The 16,349-nt window shown below is 41.0% G+C and overlaps 2 protein-coding genes across 2 annotated transcripts; one reads left to right on the top strand and one right to left on the bottom strand.

Moving 5' to 3' along the window:
* Positions 1–1,837: 1,837 nt before the first annotated feature.
* LOC136437169 (RNA polymerase-associated protein LEO1-like) lies at positions 1,838–2,692 on the top strand. Its single transcript, XM_066431651.1, has one exon. The coding sequence runs from the start codon at positions 1,838–1,840 to the stop codon at positions 2,690–2,692; it is 855 nt and encodes a 284-aa protein (XP_066287748.1).
* A 9,247-nt stretch (positions 2,693–11,939) lies between these two features.
* Positions 11,940–15,614, bottom strand: LOC136436158 (hydroxysteroid 11-beta-dehydrogenase 1-like protein). The gene is made up of 6 exons (XM_066429938.1): positions 15,473–15,614; positions 14,730–14,860; positions 13,557–13,668; positions 13,197–13,415; positions 12,389–12,555; positions 11,940–12,254 (listed from the first exon to the last, which is right to left on the bottom strand). The coding sequence occupies exons 1-6, from the start codon at positions 15,558–15,560 to the stop codon at positions 12,072–12,074; spliced, it is 900 nt and encodes a 299-aa protein (XP_066286035.1). The 5' UTR covers positions 15,561–15,614; the 3' UTR covers positions 11,940–12,071.
* Between the last annotated feature and the right edge of the window lie 735 nt (positions 15,615–16,349).

The following is a 16,349-nucleotide window of genomic DNA, read 5'->3' as shown; positions in this document are numbered from 1 at the left end:
ATGTTTAAGGCGGGAAAGGTCCTCCAACGATGTTGCGTTGTCGATTTTGCTTTTTGTTTCTTTTCTTTTGGACACGACAGCTAAAAAAAGTAGGATTTACATCATCTTGGCCGATAGACAAGCCCTCTTCAAAACAAGGATCAATCTGTTTTTAAAACTTCGTTATTTTTCAAATGAATTATTTATTTCACAACTTGATGAATCAGACATTAGCTCCTCTCAAAGCTCTCAATATACATACTGTGTGAAATGTTTTATCCCGTTGATGTACTTGGGAACATTCACGACTATACCTATATATGTACATTTTACATGTTTTTATAGGGAACATCATTTGGTTCACTGTTATCAGGAGATCTATATTTTCAGTTGTATTACAGTTAAGTGCATCACTCCTTTTGATGTATAGAAGATGGCAAACAAGCTGAAGACCCTCCTGGTTCTTCTACTCATCTGCCTGAGGGAAACTGGTCCAAGTGCAGCCTGCAGCAGCAGCTGTTCATCACGCTGTGACTGTAGCCGCAGACGCCTCAGCAGTGTTCCTCAGGACCTGCCTACAAACATCACTCAACTTAACTTGCAATACAATTCCATCGCAGGCTTGAGTCGGTCTGACGTCTCAAAGTACATAAAGTTGACAGAGTTGCGGATGTTCTCAAACAAGTTAACTTACATACAGCCTGGTACATTTTCAGGTCTATCACAGCTCAAAACGTTGTCCCTATCCACAACCCAGATAACTAAGATTGACCCCGGTACATTTTCTAACCTACGGGAGCTCTTTCGTTTGGAACTGTATAATAATAAACTAACTAACATCCTCCCAGGTACATTCACAAATCTAACAAAGCTCAGCACGTTGTTGCTGGACAACAATCAGATAACTCACATTAGGTCTGGCACATTCTCAGATTTGCCTGAACTCAACCTTTTGGAGCTGTCTGATAATCAAATACGAGGTATTCAACCTGGGGCATTCTCAAACCTACCCAGTCTTGAAAGCATAAGCCTAAGAAATAACCTTCTAGCTAATATTTATCCTGGTACAATCTCCAATTTGCCCAAGCTTGAAAAGGTTACACTATCTGAAAACCCCTGGCAATGTGACTGTAGAATGGCACCTCCCAGGAAACTGTACGACTGGCTCAAATTAGATGAAAAAGCTACTTGTCAAGAACCTAGCAACCTCCATGGGAAAATGATTGCCTATATAAACCCCAAAGATCTAATCTGTAAAAGCTCAAAGATTGTGAGTTTTAAAAAGAGCAAAGGTGGCACATTGGTGCAGGGGGAAATTCTCCAGGCGGTCTGTGAAGCTACAGGAATACCTAAACCAGACATGACAGTCACCCTCCCATCTGGACTGAATGCTACTGATGAGTCAGGAGGGAGGGTGACTATGGGGGTGAATGGTACCATCACCATAACTAATGTTACTGCGGCAGATGCTGGGCAGTACATTTGTATCGCAGCAAATCAAGGTGGCACTGCATCTGACACACTGTTTGTAGAGGTAGAAACACCAACAAAAGACAAGCTAGACACATCCACTACAGTGGAAATCTCTGATGTCACAGCTGCAACATCTGCCGCACAGTCTGATGGTATCGTGTTCAAATATCCAACAGTCGGCAATACCGTAAGCAATGTTCACATTGGTATTCATGTTGGTGCATTCGCTGTGGTTATGATTATTTCTGCTCTTGCCTTTATACTTTGTAACGTACTAAAGAGAAAAAGGGCCCATTTACACCCAGCACCTGCCTCAGTACGTGCACTGGCGTCTGTGCAAGTCCACAGCCCGTTGGCAGGCACCGATCTAACTAACATTAGGTACATGCGTGATCGTGATGGCGACGCTGGGCAACAAGCACACGTTTACGAGAATTACAATGTAGTAGGGGAAGGTGCTGCTGCTTCTCAGTCTATATATGAGAATGGTAACGAGGAGGAGGAAAAAGTAGCAGCTACTTCTCAGTCTGTCTATGAGAATGATAACGAGGAGGAAATAGTAGCCGCTACTTCTCAGTCTGTCTATGAGAATGATAACGAGGAGGAAATAGCAGCTGCTACTTCTCAGTCTGTCTATGAGAATGATAACGAGGAGGAAATAGTAGCTGCTTCTTCTCAGTCTGGCTATGAGAATAATAACGAGGAGGAAATAGTAGCCGCTACTTCTCAGTCTCACTATGAGAATGATAACGAGGAGGAGGAAGTAGTAGCCGCTACTTCTCAGTCTGTCCAGGAGAAAGACGATGAGGATGAAGACGTGTGTGATACTCCTCAGGTTACTTGCGATAATACCGATGAGGAAGAAGCAGTTTCACACGGTTCTTCTCAGCGTATCTCTGACAATAACGATGATGAAGCAGAATCTGCTGTTTCTCAAGTCGTCAATGAGAACAACGACGAGGATGAAGGGCTATTTGTCGCATCTCGTGCCATCTATGGCAATGAAGATGGAAAAGCAATACCCAGTGCGTGTCAATTTATCTACAAAAACAACCATGAGAAACGAGAATCTGCTTTTTCTCAGATCACTTATGGGAATGCTTCTCATGCCATTAGTGAAAATGACTACGAGGAGGGAGTGGCATCTGCTGAATCTCATGTCATCTATGGCAATGAAGAGGAAGAAAGAAGTATCGAGTATTTGTCAGTTTATCTACAGAAAATAACAGTGAGAAACTAGTATCTCCCTTTTCTCCGATCATATATGAATGATGCCAAATAATCCTTGACAATAAAAATTTAGAAACAAGCACCATTGATAACACTGCTACAACAGTCCCAAAAAGTGGATGTAAATTATCGTTATCAATATAAAAAGGATTATGTGCTAAAACTGACGGAGACAGATTCACATCAATTTCCAAACTAGCAACTCACATAGCCCGAATCGTAAACCAAATCAAACATTGTCTTACTTCATTCGGCACAAATATCATTTGTATACAGTTTGATCAATGAATCCAAGAACACAACAGCTACAGGTTCCCAATTTTCTAACTCTTGGTGAAATATAACAAACGTTTCTTTTTTAAATTTCTTCGGACCAACAGATTTTTGTTCTGCAGTGTTTGACAAAGTCTCAATTTCAGGATGTTATCGTATTTTTAGTATGCACCCCTGTAGAAAAACAGTCATGTTAACAAAAAGAAAAAAAAATTACAGAGATTTCCATCAGTGATTGAATTGGTTGATGAAGATGCATGGACGACTTTCTGTGGAAATTACTAGCTGAAAAGAGTCGCATATCGTATGCGTCATTGTTAGTTAGCCAAACTAGTAGTAAAATAAAGAGATTGTAGCACATTATCTGTGTTTCTGGTCCTGCTTTCTGTCTTGGAAACTGTTGCACCGACACGAGAAGTAGATACATTTTTCATGGTCACTTGGGAATGTGAGAATCTGCTGCAGAAATATCTATAACATCTATAACGTTAAACATTCACAACGCTGGTTCAAAAATGGACGTGTCGCCGCATACCTGTAGACGAAAAATGTTTTGGCCGCGTCGGGTCCTTTTGAACGTTTGTAACTGTCTGAGCAAATTAGAACAGCAATCTACACACTGCACACACCTAGACACTAATAAATCTGCAAAGCCGGATGCGCCTTTCTGTCCGCCCACGTTAAACAGGTGACAAATTCTACGTCCGTCGCGTACCTCAGTCTAAACTAGACACAGAGAGGACAACATTTTCGGCGTCCAATCAACGATAAATCGTAAAGAAAATCTACGGAGAAAAGGCAGGTTGGTTTTCTATCTATTTTCTTGCTGTTTGTAACTGCAAATCAACAGAAAATATGCCGGTTTGGCTTTGATCAGACCGACATCGGTTATTAATATTATAGCAGCGACTGATTATTTTTGTTGTTGTTATTTTTGATAGAAGATATTCAGCATTAACTTTTCCTAGAAGACCGATGTGTCTGAGATGCTGATCCTACTTTTTGGAGAAAGTACTCTTGTACAGGTGTGCTTTCACTTGGAAAATAAGCCTGGGAAAACATTGATTGGCGGAGTCGGGTCCTTTCATCATTTGTTTATCACGTAAGCATATAGCAATCTGTACACTACCCATATGTATTAAGATTAATAAAAACATGCTCCATATGGCGACTGCTTTAAACCCAGACGCTAATGAAGAGGTCCGGGCGTGGTTATCCACTCGCACATTGTGGCGACTGTGGCTCTGTCTGTCTCCTATATTAGAGTGAATCAGGAACGTAGAAGGGATATGTTCTTTCAATGATAAGTTATGACTTTTTCAGATTGAAATCCACGGAAGACAGCTCCCTTAAGAAGGGTTGGTCTGCCTTAAAGTTAAATTTGGTTTCCTTTGTTTTACAGGTACGACCAGGAGAGGAGTTTGTGTCCGATAGTCAGTGCTGAACTGTCACAAGTCACTCGGCGGAAGGAAGATTCTAAATAAAAACAGGTGGGTCTGATTTTTGTTTGGGTACTATTGTAACTGAAAATCATATCAGCAATTCACTACTGCGGAGATATTTGATGTCACAGCTGGAACATCTGCCGCGCAGTCTGGCGGTATGGTGTTCAAAATGCCAACAATTGTGAGGTTTAATATTAGGGATAACGCCCAAGCGCAGGCGGGACTGAGCTCGAGTCAAGTGGGAGAGTTACTGTGGGAGTGAATGGTACCATCATTCTGAGAATCAGCAATCATGAAAATATGTCGGACTGGCTTTCAGCAAGCCGACATAAGTTATTCATATTCGACCACAGACTGATTACTTTCTGTTATTGTTGGTCAAAGAAATTCTATATCTGCTATGCATGTAAGGGTGTGGCACTGTGAAGGAAACTGAAGAAAGAAGTCCCTTGTACACGACAAGTGTGCTTTATATGGGTTAGCAGTCTACTAAAATATCCTGCATTCTCCGTCACATTTTTATCTATTGCTTTTAGTTATGGGACTTCTTACTTATAGTTATTCAACTTCTCCAGTACAGAATGGAGGGAACACAAAACAGGTGATCACTCATCTCTGTATGTTGTCTCCCCACAACATACAAAATATATGAATAAACAATTTCTATGGGCAACGTGCTTCATTATTATATTAGGAAAACAATATTTTCAGTTTTTCAGTATTACAGTGTAACTCTGTTTTCAAATACAGAAAATGGCAAACAAGCTGAATGCATTCCTGGTTCTTCTGCTCATCATTTTGAGGGAGACTGGACCGGCCGCAGCCCGAGGCAGTGGCTGCTCGTCTCGCCGCGATGACTTTCCCCGCGGCAGTGTTCCTCAGGACCTGCCTACATCCAGCACTCGGCTTAACTTGCAGGAAAATTACATCTCAAGCTTGAATCAGGCTGACTTCTCAAAGTACCCGAAATTGAAAACTTTATGTTTGGGACTTAACGAGTTAACTTACATTCAGACAGGAACATTTTCAGGTCCATTACAGCTCGAACACCTCTTCCTAGAATGCAACAAGATAACTTACATTGAACCCGGTACATTCTCGAAACTGCAAAAACTCATGACTTTGGAATTGAAAAACAACAGCCTGACTAGTATTGACCCCGGTACAATATCAAATCTACATCAGCTCTCTTATTTGCACTTGTCACACAACAAAATAACTAACATCCTTCCAAACACTTTTACAAATCTATCTCTTCTCATAACGTTGTGGCTGGACGACAACCAAATAACCGACATTAAGTCTGGCACATTCTCAGATTTACCTATACTCAAGGTGGTGGCGCTCGACTATAATCAAATACACTTAATTGAACTTGGGGCCTTCTCAAACTTACCCAATCTCTGTACCATACTCATGAGAGAAAATCTCTTAACTAGCATTCATCCTGGTACATTCTCAAATTTGCCCAAGCTTAAAACTGTATCGCTATTAGGAAACCCCTTGCACTGTGACTGTAGAATGGCAGCTGTCAGGAAAACGTTGCTGATGTATTACCCTCCATCTGAAGAATTCCGATATACCTGTCAAGAACCTTTCGGCCTCCGAAACAAAACTCTTGATAATATAAACCCTGACGACCTGGTCTGTGAAAGCCCAAAGGCAAAGATTCTGAATTGTGAAAGAAACAAAGATACACTGTTACAGGGGGAAACTCTGCATTTGATCTGTGAAGCTTCAGGGATACCTAAACCAGACATCACAGTCACCCTCCCATCTGGACTGAATGCAACTACTGAGTCAAGTGGGAGGGTCACTGTGGGAGTGAATGGTACCATCGCCATAACTGATGTTACTGCAGCAGATGCTGGCCAGTACATCTGTATTGCAACAAATCTTGTCGGCTCGGCGTCAGCCACGGTGTTTGTTGAGGTAGAAACCCCGACATCGGTCAAGCCAGACACATCAACTGTCACTGCAGAGATATTTGATGTCACAACTGTAGCATATGCCGCGCAGTCTGGCGGCATGATGTTAAAAAAGCCATCGATTGTGGGGTTCAAGATAAGCGACAACACACTAGAGCAGGGGGAGACTCTGCATTTGGTATGCAAAGCTTCAGGTATACCTCCTCCCCATGTCGCTGTCACTCTCCCATACGGACAAATTGCAACTGCTGAGTCAAGTGGGAGGGTGACTGTGGGAGTGAATGGCACCACCACTATAACAAATGTTACTGCAATAGATGTTGGTCAGTACATTTGTATTGCGTCGAATCCTGTTGGCTCGGCATCAGCCACAGTGTTTGTTGATGTCCAAACCGTCGCATCTGCTTCGCCCCCTTTCACTGTTTCGCCTCTAGTGTCAACTTATTTTCCACTTGGAAATGCAAATAAGCAATCTGTTTCGCTCTCTTTCAATGCTTCGCCTCTAGTGCCAACCCTTTCTCCCCTTGGCAACACAGAGGGCTATAAGCCAGCTGTTATTGGTCTCGGTATATTTGGCGGAATTTCTAACCTTGCTCTTGTCCTTGCACTTTGGTGGAGGCGAAAAAATAAAAAGGCCCCTATAATCGCAGCCCCGACAGGCAATGCCAACAATACAGACGACATGGTAAACAGTTCCTACCATGGCCCAACAGACCAGGGTAGATCCTTAAACCCAGAGGCAACCCGCAGTGCTGCAGGTCTAAACGAACAGGAAAACATACCTGAGAATGAATATGAAGACCCAGAATCCCTCATAGCCATGGCTTCATGTAAGACAACAAGTACTAACGATGGTCCTGAGGACCAGACAAACCCTTCTACAGACGCTGAAGGGGTGAAAGCAGTCCATAAGCCGTTGACAGTCCATGAACTAGTAAATATCGTGTATGGGAAAGATGAGGCTGGTCATGAGGCTGGGCAGGGCAGTTCTGTACTAGCAGATGAAGCAGTAGCTGCTACCTCTCATATCATTCATGGAAAGGACGAAAAAGAAGTTACCGCTTCCTCTCAATTAATCAATGGCGATGGGCATCAGAAAGCAGTAGCTGCTGTTTCTCATTTCTACCTTGAGGATGACAATGAGAAGAAATCAGCACATGGTACTTCTCATATCATCTATGAGAATACCGACAAGGACATTACAATGCATGATTCTGCACAGTTGAAGAACCCAGAGTCTGCTACTTATCATGGCACCCATGAGAATACCAGTTTTATATGCTTCTGCTCACTTTATCTATGAGAATGAAGATGAGAACGCAGTATCCGCTGCATCTCAATCAATCTACAGTAATGATAGTGAGAAACTAGAGTCTTCGGCTTCTCAGATTATTTATGGGGCAGGTGATGAGAAAACAGCAGCTGCTGGTTCTCATTTGATCTATGAAAAAAATGATTAAGGAAAAAACTACCCTGGTTCTTTGAAGGTTGAGCGCGTGTTTGTGTGTGTGTGTGTGTGTATGTGTGTGTGTGTGTGTGTGTGTGTGTGTGTGTGTGTGTGTGTTAGGTGTAAACAAATACCACCCAAAGAAAACCTGAGGATATTACCCCGATACTGATAAATTGATAGTAGAAATTACACATATGCCTAAACCAACAATACGTCAACAACAACCAAAGGTTGCAATTGCAGAACTTTGGAAAAATATCCAAAACATTTCGGCAAGTTTGAATTATATGACCAAGAAATTGTTGTGTTACCTGTTGGGATAGAATTGAAACTTTGCAACTTTATTGACAAATTTTATCAGCAAATTCAATAACTAAGGAGTCAATCAGGTACTATATATATAGAAAGGTTTACTATTAATAAAATTTGTGTGTAGAACTAAGGGTACTTTATATTCGTTAATAGTAAGGGAGCAAATAATCTCCCCACTTAACTTCATAGGCGTCATTGTCATTTATAAATGTCAAGTACATAACTCTTAAAGTAAGAGCTGGCATAACTTTGTCCTATCATATGTCTTTATGCTTGAATTTTGTTATGACAAATGAATTGTAAGGAATATAGGCAATGGACTAAAGATGTGACGTTGTAAAGGAGTATTTATATAAATGTATTTAAGCGACCGTTGTTGCATATTTCTTCATTTTATGGCATTTAGATTCGACTAGTTGAGCATTCAGATTCGAGTATTAGTGTAAGAATGATTTATCTATAACTACTTTGAGATTTCTTTTCTTTAATCACTCAATACTTTTACGCGCAAATTTGATCAACAGTCTGCTAAGTTCAAGCTGCTTTTTGCACATATCTATTTACTTTAATATCTTCAAATAACGAGAAAGTCAGCAGAGCAATGATGTAAGAAGGATCAATAAATGACTTGCGAATCGTGTAGCAACGTACCAGCGTTGAGCCATGAGGTCAACAATGTAACATACCGGGGGCACTTCCATCAGTCGATACCGTTGTACCTCAATCTTAGTCCCGTGAAATAGAAAGTAGGTTACCTGTGGTAAATATACACTCCGTATGAGAACACTTGAGGGATTTTATGAATGCAAAGACAGAAGGACGTTCTCTAGTATTTTGACAAAACCTGGATGATACTGTGATTACCTACCACTTCCTGTGGAGAAATAAAAACCAAAAGTAAATAAAAGGTTTCGTGTTACATAAAACGATTAGGTTGATATGTTGTGTGCTAAATATGTGATATCAAGTCTTTTCAATGTGATTTGTCTGTATCATATTCTGAATCTTACATGGATTCAAAGCATTATTTTGCACCCAGAGTAGAATAGTAAAGTATATACTGACGCAATAACTGACGTAATACCAGTACATGCTATACATGTCATATATGTCAAGAATTCAAGTTGTAGTATCACCAACTAAATACTTTACTAATAGGTGTTTAAAATGTCCTTACTCACAAGGACTGTATTGTTGTTGAAGCTTTTAGCAAAGATGGCAGCGACGCCTTTGTTAAATAGTATGAAAGATAAGATGCCAATGGACATCAGTGCTTTAATCCATTCTATCTACTGTAGGCGTAATCAGACACTGACATGCTATAGCTTTAACGATTTTCTAATAATTTCTAATCGGCAATGAATGTATTTCTGATGTTTCTGTATCTACCTTTTTTTCACGAAAATGTCTTACTACATTAAAGTCACTTTTTATATCTATCTACTTTTAAGTTTGAGTGTCATGTTGCATACGTATTTGTTAGCTGCACTACCCTACTTACTATAGAAATAAAACGATCTTAGCACACCATCAGCGTTTTTGGTCCTGCTTTTATCTCGAGAAAAAAGGAGTAACTGGTTTAAAAGAGATCAGAGACATAAGAGAATTCACCCTCTCAGGAAGGGGCCCTCTAGCAGAACATACACAAATTGCACTTGCAAACGTGCTGGGCCAGTCTCGTGGTAGTGTTGGAACTACGATGGCTTCGATCCAGGTAAAATTCAAACTACTAAAAGTTTTCATTTAGTCAATGCCAGCATATAGAAGCTGTATTGATTGATGATTGATTGATTGATCTTTATTTACACAACCTGCAGGCTTAACCCTATCCAGACTGGGCTTTTTTGGTATATCTGGGACTGGGGGGGGGCTGATTCGGCCCCCCCCTCATAATTTCCGAACGGTATGATGTATCATCACGAAATTTGCAGGGAGTGATATTCACGTCAAGTTTTATAATTCCTGTAATTTTGGTGACGTTATGACGTAATATGACGTAATTATGACGTCATCGATGTGATTTTATTGGCTAAATAGGGAATTCCCGTAATATCTAAAGGTATTAAACAAAACGGTTTGTATTATTCATTTTAAGGTATGCAATGCATACAACGTCAATGGTAAGTACGTTGACGTCAAAATGACGCCATAGAGTGACGTCATTTGTTGTTAGCGATCCCTTGGGATCCGCCATCTTGGATCGGCCATTTTGAAATTTTTGAAAATCCTTTTTTTCCACTTATGACCCCAAAGAACACTGAAAATAGACTAGAAACGTTAATCTAAATGTTTCTGATAAAGAAAATGTCAGGTATTGACGATTTTAATGGCAAAAAAGCCTGCTGAAACCTGAAATAGTGATATAGTCCGCCATCTTGGATTTTGACTGATTACGTCATCAAATTAGCATAAATTATGAATATTAAATCAGGAAAGTTACATCTAATTACATATAATGTTAAACATGTAGGAAACATAGTGTAGTTGTGCAAGAAAACCTGAGAAATATCATTGTTTTAAAAAAATTAATGATTTTTGCATAAAATGCCTGTCAGAAACCCGTTGCCATGGCAACATGAAAAATGATAAACTTTGACCATTAGTATAAAATTGTTCCCAACAAAATTTTAGGAAAAGTCACCAAGTTTGGTAGTCGTAGCATACATCGTTTGGCAGTAATACGATGTCAAAGTTGCCGCGGGCACTTTTAGCCCCCCCCCCAGTCTGGATAGGGTTAAACAAGCCTGAATTTTGTTGCATTTACATGTCCATAACGTTAAAATTTATCTTTCAAAACCGTACAACGTAAACGTAACTTCTTTCCACTACATGGCATTTTTTCTCATATGCGTATTTACATACATTTTCCCTATTGACGCAGCAACAAGTACAGCGACCTTTGTACCGCCAGCACGGCTCACGTCAGCTGACCTCACCTATCCCTATGTTCTACCAACATGAGTACATGACATGATGCGACATGATGCAGGTTTATCGAGCAGCTACGCGCGGCCTCAAGAGGTCAACGTCTCGGCGTCATGATGTGCTCAGGTTGCTATTGCTGACGTCACACGTGCATGAAGTCACGTGTCCAGAGTGATTGGGGGTCATTTGGCTAGAGAGCTGAACATGACTTAGCGATTCAGTCGAAAATTCCGATGAGTCCAATTTGTTAACTTTGAGAATAGATTATGTTTTTCTGAGCGTAGTTCTCTGTGTTTATTCGTGGACACGATACGTCGAGAATGCCCGGATGGATTGTCTTCATGTCGGCAGGTAGGTAGATATGTGTGAAATCTCGAAATGATTTGATTTTGGGCCACCTAATTTGAATGATTAATGATCAAAATTTAAGACATTGGTCAAAACACAAAGTGATACAGCCTAACCTGTATACAACTTGTTTGTGATATGTGGATATGTACTTAAAAGTACTACTTGATATAATGAAATGGTAATGATGCCAATCAGAATCTCATTTGCATAATTAAAGGGGAATTGTTTTCAACCCACTCAATTCAATGATAAGACTATTGAAAAATGCAACATATCTAACTGAAAAATAGATGAAGGTTATGCAAATATTACCTAAGTTGCATAATTAATGATAAAAGATACTCTAATTTTAGATTGATGTTCTATTGTATATGTTAATGACCCACCCTCGGGTCTATAAAGCATTGTAGTTCCTATAACCACCAAATAAACAAACGGGGTCGCCGAGGTAGGTTGTTTATGCAGGCGGTTATAGGAACCTACAGTGCTTTATAGCACCGTATAGACCGAAGGAAAGCGGTCATTTTAACTTAACGTCATGATCATACATTAAACGGGAACGAGTGAGACAAGTCCACATATATATCTTTTGATCAGTTCAGGATGGCAAGTTTGCCACAGAGGAAATTAAGCATTTTTCTCAACAGTTGAGAAAAATGCCTAATTTCCTCCGGGGTGAAGTAAAACTCAGTTCTTCTCATTAAATCATTTCGCTAAGTCATAGTATTCACTCAGTTGCGGCAGCAGAGATATGAGTTTTGTGATAGGCCAAACGTGGAAGGGATAGTAGATCTCCCTGGCGCGGGTCGCCCCTCCCCGGATGATGGCTTTGGCGGTTTCATCCACCGGAGCGGCACCCTTCAGAGTCTTTTCACCATCTGGTACTGTCTGAAACAAACGAACAAACAAAAATCACGATCAAGGAGCGTACAAAACCTGTTAAAAAAAACAACGTTTGCAGTAATCGACGGAAACATCTTGTGACAAAAAGTGATAAAAAGTGACCAGACATTTCAACATACTTGAAATATATCGATGACAGCTGGAGTGGCGATGAGGTCCAGCACGGCGAGGGTGACGGACACGTCCTGCTGAGCCTTCATCAGTTCCACACGGAGGGAGCTGAAGAACCCGTCCAGACCGAACTTCGCACAGCTGTAGTAGGTTAGTTTATTCTGTGGGAATTTTCCTATAGAAGAGAAGGGACCCCATTTACAAAAACAACAACAAATCGGATTAAACACTGAATACGATAGAAATGACCCGAATCCGCTTGATTTTTGCAGTGTAAACGCTCCCAATCCGATTGGTTTTCCCTGGATCGTTTTTTTTTGCGATCCACCTCCGGGAGATAGATTGGGAGAAAAGGAACGAATCCAATCCGATCGAAACCGAGTGTGAACGCAAAGACGATAAGATTCCCTTTTTTACAAGTCTTAAGTATGAGTTTCAATGGGATGATTAAAAAAGATCAAAGTCCATTTTTGACCCAAAGCAAGCGGAAAATACCATTACATAACTATAAGTCGATAAACAAGTATCCAGAAACAAATTGCAAATAAAAATTTAAAAGCTAAACCCAAGGTTTCTTAAGAGCCGCCAAATTGAAGTCTGTCTAATGGCTGTTCAGGATATAACATGTTACACCTGGAGGGTATTCGGGGGGTTATCAGAGTATTGATACTGTATAATGCACCTGCTGCCTAGTCTAGGTTCAAGGCCAAATTGCCAATAAAATAACGTTCTTGGATTCAGAAAAATATTACCAGCTGAATCAGACAGTCTCATGTGGTGTAGTCTATGGCTTTAACAAGACAAAAAAAATCTTACCCGAAACAGAAGACACCACCACGAGGTGTCCTTTGCTCTCCTTCAGCAGAGGCAGGGCCAGGGAGGCCAGCCGGACGTAACTGACCAGGTTGATGTTTAAGAAGTCCACGAAGTAGTCCACATCCGGGTCCTCGTCCCACGACTTGCCCTCAAGGAATTTCTGTTTTATAGACTTGAAACTGGATCCCACGTGGTTCAGCACCAAGTAGTCCAGCCGACCTGGAGTGGATTAAAGATGCTTTTTACCATACGGTTATGTGTTTGACGTGGCTTCTTTGTCTACGCGTTTGGCCACATGTATGTACGTATGTATGAATCTTATTGTATGTTTGGCCATGATGTATGTAAGTAAGGGCCTACCGAATTTCTCCTTGGCTGTTTGAATGGTTCTCTCACAGTCCTCCGCCTTCCCCATGTCCCCGGCCACGTAGTGCGCCTCCTGGGCACCCAGAGACTTCGCCTTCGCTACGACCTGAGGGAAGCGAATTGTGTGGGAAAAAACTACAGATGTTTCCCAACAATGCATGGCAATTGGGGGTAAATTAGATATAGAATTTTAAGAATCCAAATGTCGATTTTGATGTTAGTATGACAAATGTGATAGCACGGGTACCATACGTACAAAGAATTATAAACTAGAGTTCGTCGACCTCATACCTCCATGAAATAACTTGGGCTTTTACAGATTTTATGCAATTGCAAATTACTTACACATTTTCATAATCTATACATGGCGATGTTCAACTTCAGCTAACGTACACACGTTACAAGCATACGATTCCCATAATTTCGCGTTCAGCGGTTTCGCCATCTTTCTATTAATTACGCAAATCAGTTTATGTTCCAACTGCCATGAATTACATGTGTTACATTTATTGAAGTCCAGTTATAAAAAACAATGGACTTATAAAATTTACTAATTTATAATGCAAATTCATTTATTATTTGCATAATATGTATCTAATTGTTTATATCTCTGCCTAAGCTACCTGCATGCCTAAAATGATGGAAATCCGTCTTTCCTTTCTTCAGTTTTCCCCTTTGGAATGTATTGACAGAAACGCCATTGCAGTTCCCAAATTATGCAAATATCCTCCTACTTTGCATAACTTGTATTCAATTCTGTGTATCTTCGTCGAAGCTACCTATATAATAGAAATCATGAAAATCTGTCATTCCCTTCTTCAGTTATTCTCTTTGGAAAATTTTGACAAAAACGTCCCTGTAATTCTTACACTGCTTGCTAGGGGGCCTAAATTTATATCACTTATTTCCTTGAATCCACTTAATTCGTGACAATAACATGTCCAGAACACAGGATATCAAAACTGTTCCGCTGCAGTACCTGGAAGCCGCTAGGAGGCCCAAAATCTAATAATTTCCAGTTTTTGTTTGTTTGTCACACCCAACCATCACACCAAATATGAAATCAATCTACCCAGCTGTTCTTGAGTTATCTTGTTCACCGACAGACACACAGACACACAAACGCTACTGAAAATATACGTAGTCATACACATAATGTATTCTCACCTCCTTCAGCCTATTCTCCCTCCTGGCTGTGATGAGGATCTTTGCTCCCAGCCGGGCGTACTGGTACGCCATCTCTTCGCCGATACCGGTACTGCAGCCTGTGATGACGACAGTGGCCCCCCGCAGAGACTCTGGAAAAAAAAGTAAGTTGTCTTTTTAGAGTTTTCTCCCTTGTCATTGTAGAATGGCCGAGGCTATTGACAGGATGTTCCTGACAATAATGATTTTCTGGCACTATTGGTTGGATGTTCTCCGATACTCTTGTGAATAACAACTCATGATCCTATCAACCCTAACCCTGAGAATAATCCTATAAAATGGTGTAAAAAGAAAGTCTTGAGAAATCGTCTGCGACAGAAATTAAACAATCGAAGTCGCGTGATTTGATATTTTCGGTTGAATGTAACGTTATGTTGAACTAAATTTATTCATCAACCAACATCGTAGGATTGAATCTTTCCACATAACTTAAACGCTCCTTAACATGTTGGATATTACTAAATAGGACTTTGCAATTACTCATTCTCAAATTCAGTTTCCTACCAATAAGCAATAACTTACATATTGTATTCGAGTCAAACTTCAGGAAATGATTTCATCATGTTGGCAGTAACATAGGGATAGGTGAGCTCTGCTGAGGTGAGGTGCTGACGGTACAAAGGTCGCTGTACTTGTTGTTGCGTCAATACAGTTCCTATAAACTGGCATTGACTACATAAGAACAGTAGAAGTTTGTATCTTACCTGGATCGTAGCCATCGTAGTTCCAGTAGACCCCCAGTCCAACCGCGGCCAACACTACCACGAGACTGGCCCACGCTAGACGAGACATGGTGCAGGTTTATCGAGCAACGTTTATTGGGCAACTGCACACGACTCGCACGAGACCGTGACGAGGTTTGCAAACAAGACTGACCTCACGAGGTCAACGCTACATCTCCGCGTCAATGGATTGCGCAGGATCGCATTGCTGATGTCACACGTGCATTAAGTCACGTGTCTAGAGCGATTGGGTCACACGGCTGAAGAGGACTGAGCGACTCAGTCGAAAATTCCAATTAGTCAAATTTTTCTGGGTTGGAGAACATAATACAATGGATCTCGTGATCCTGGGCACATGCGCTATACTATACTACCCTTGTCATTCAGTGACGGGACTGTGAAGGCGTGAACCTGCAACTTCCCCAAGAATTTGGCAAAGACTGACAGACTCTAGTTTATTCCTGGCTGAATCGAAGCCATCGTAGTTCCAGTAGACCCCAATCCAGCACGTCGCCGGAACGTAAGCGTTTAAGGTCGTGTTCGCGTATTTAAGGGTAATATCTCGCCTATAAGTTCATTTAGTTGTGTCCAAAGACATATCTTATGCAACGGCTGTTACTCCGATGCAACGTTAACGTTGACCAAAGAGAACAAGAGAGATTCGGCAGTTATAATAGGTTTAGATAGCAGGCTAATTGCCGTATACGCATCACGCTCTGGCGACGTGCCAACACTACCGCAAGACTGGCCCTCGCCAGACCCGATATCAGAACGGTAAGGGCACCTAAGGTCACACACTTGTTGCGTCAATCTCGGTCCAAAGATCACGTGTGCCTGTATGATCATAGTAGAGTGCGTG

Source organism: Branchiostoma lanceolatum, chromosome 6, assembly GCF_035083965.1.
Source record: "Branchiostoma lanceolatum isolate klBraLanc5 chromosome 6, klBraLanc5.hap2, whole genome shotgun sequence".
Classification (NCBI taxonomy): Eukaryota; Metazoa; Chordata; class Leptocardii; order Amphioxiformes; family Branchiostomatidae; genus Branchiostoma; species Branchiostoma lanceolatum.
The sequence above is the reverse complement of the archived record's forward strand: the minus strand, read 5'-3'. Positions and strand labels throughout refer to the sequence as shown.

Coding starts and splice junctions, on each gene's coding strand:
- LOC136436158 (XM_066429938.1), bottom strand. CDS start 15,560: ATGTCTCGTCTAGCGTGGGCCAGTCTCGTGGTAGTGTTGGCCGCGGTT. Junction 14,861..15,472: donor CTACGATGGCTACGATCCAG/GTAAGATACAAA, acceptor TTTTTTTTCCAG/AGTCTCTGCGGGGGGCCACT. Junction 12,255..12,388: donor CTGTCATCGATATATTTCAA/GTATGTTGAAAT, acceptor CGTTTGTTTCAG/ACAGTACCAGATGGTGAAAA.
- LOC136437169 (XM_066431651.1), top strand. CDS start 1,838: ATGCGTGATCGTGATGGCGACGCTGGGCAACAAGCACACGTTTACGAG.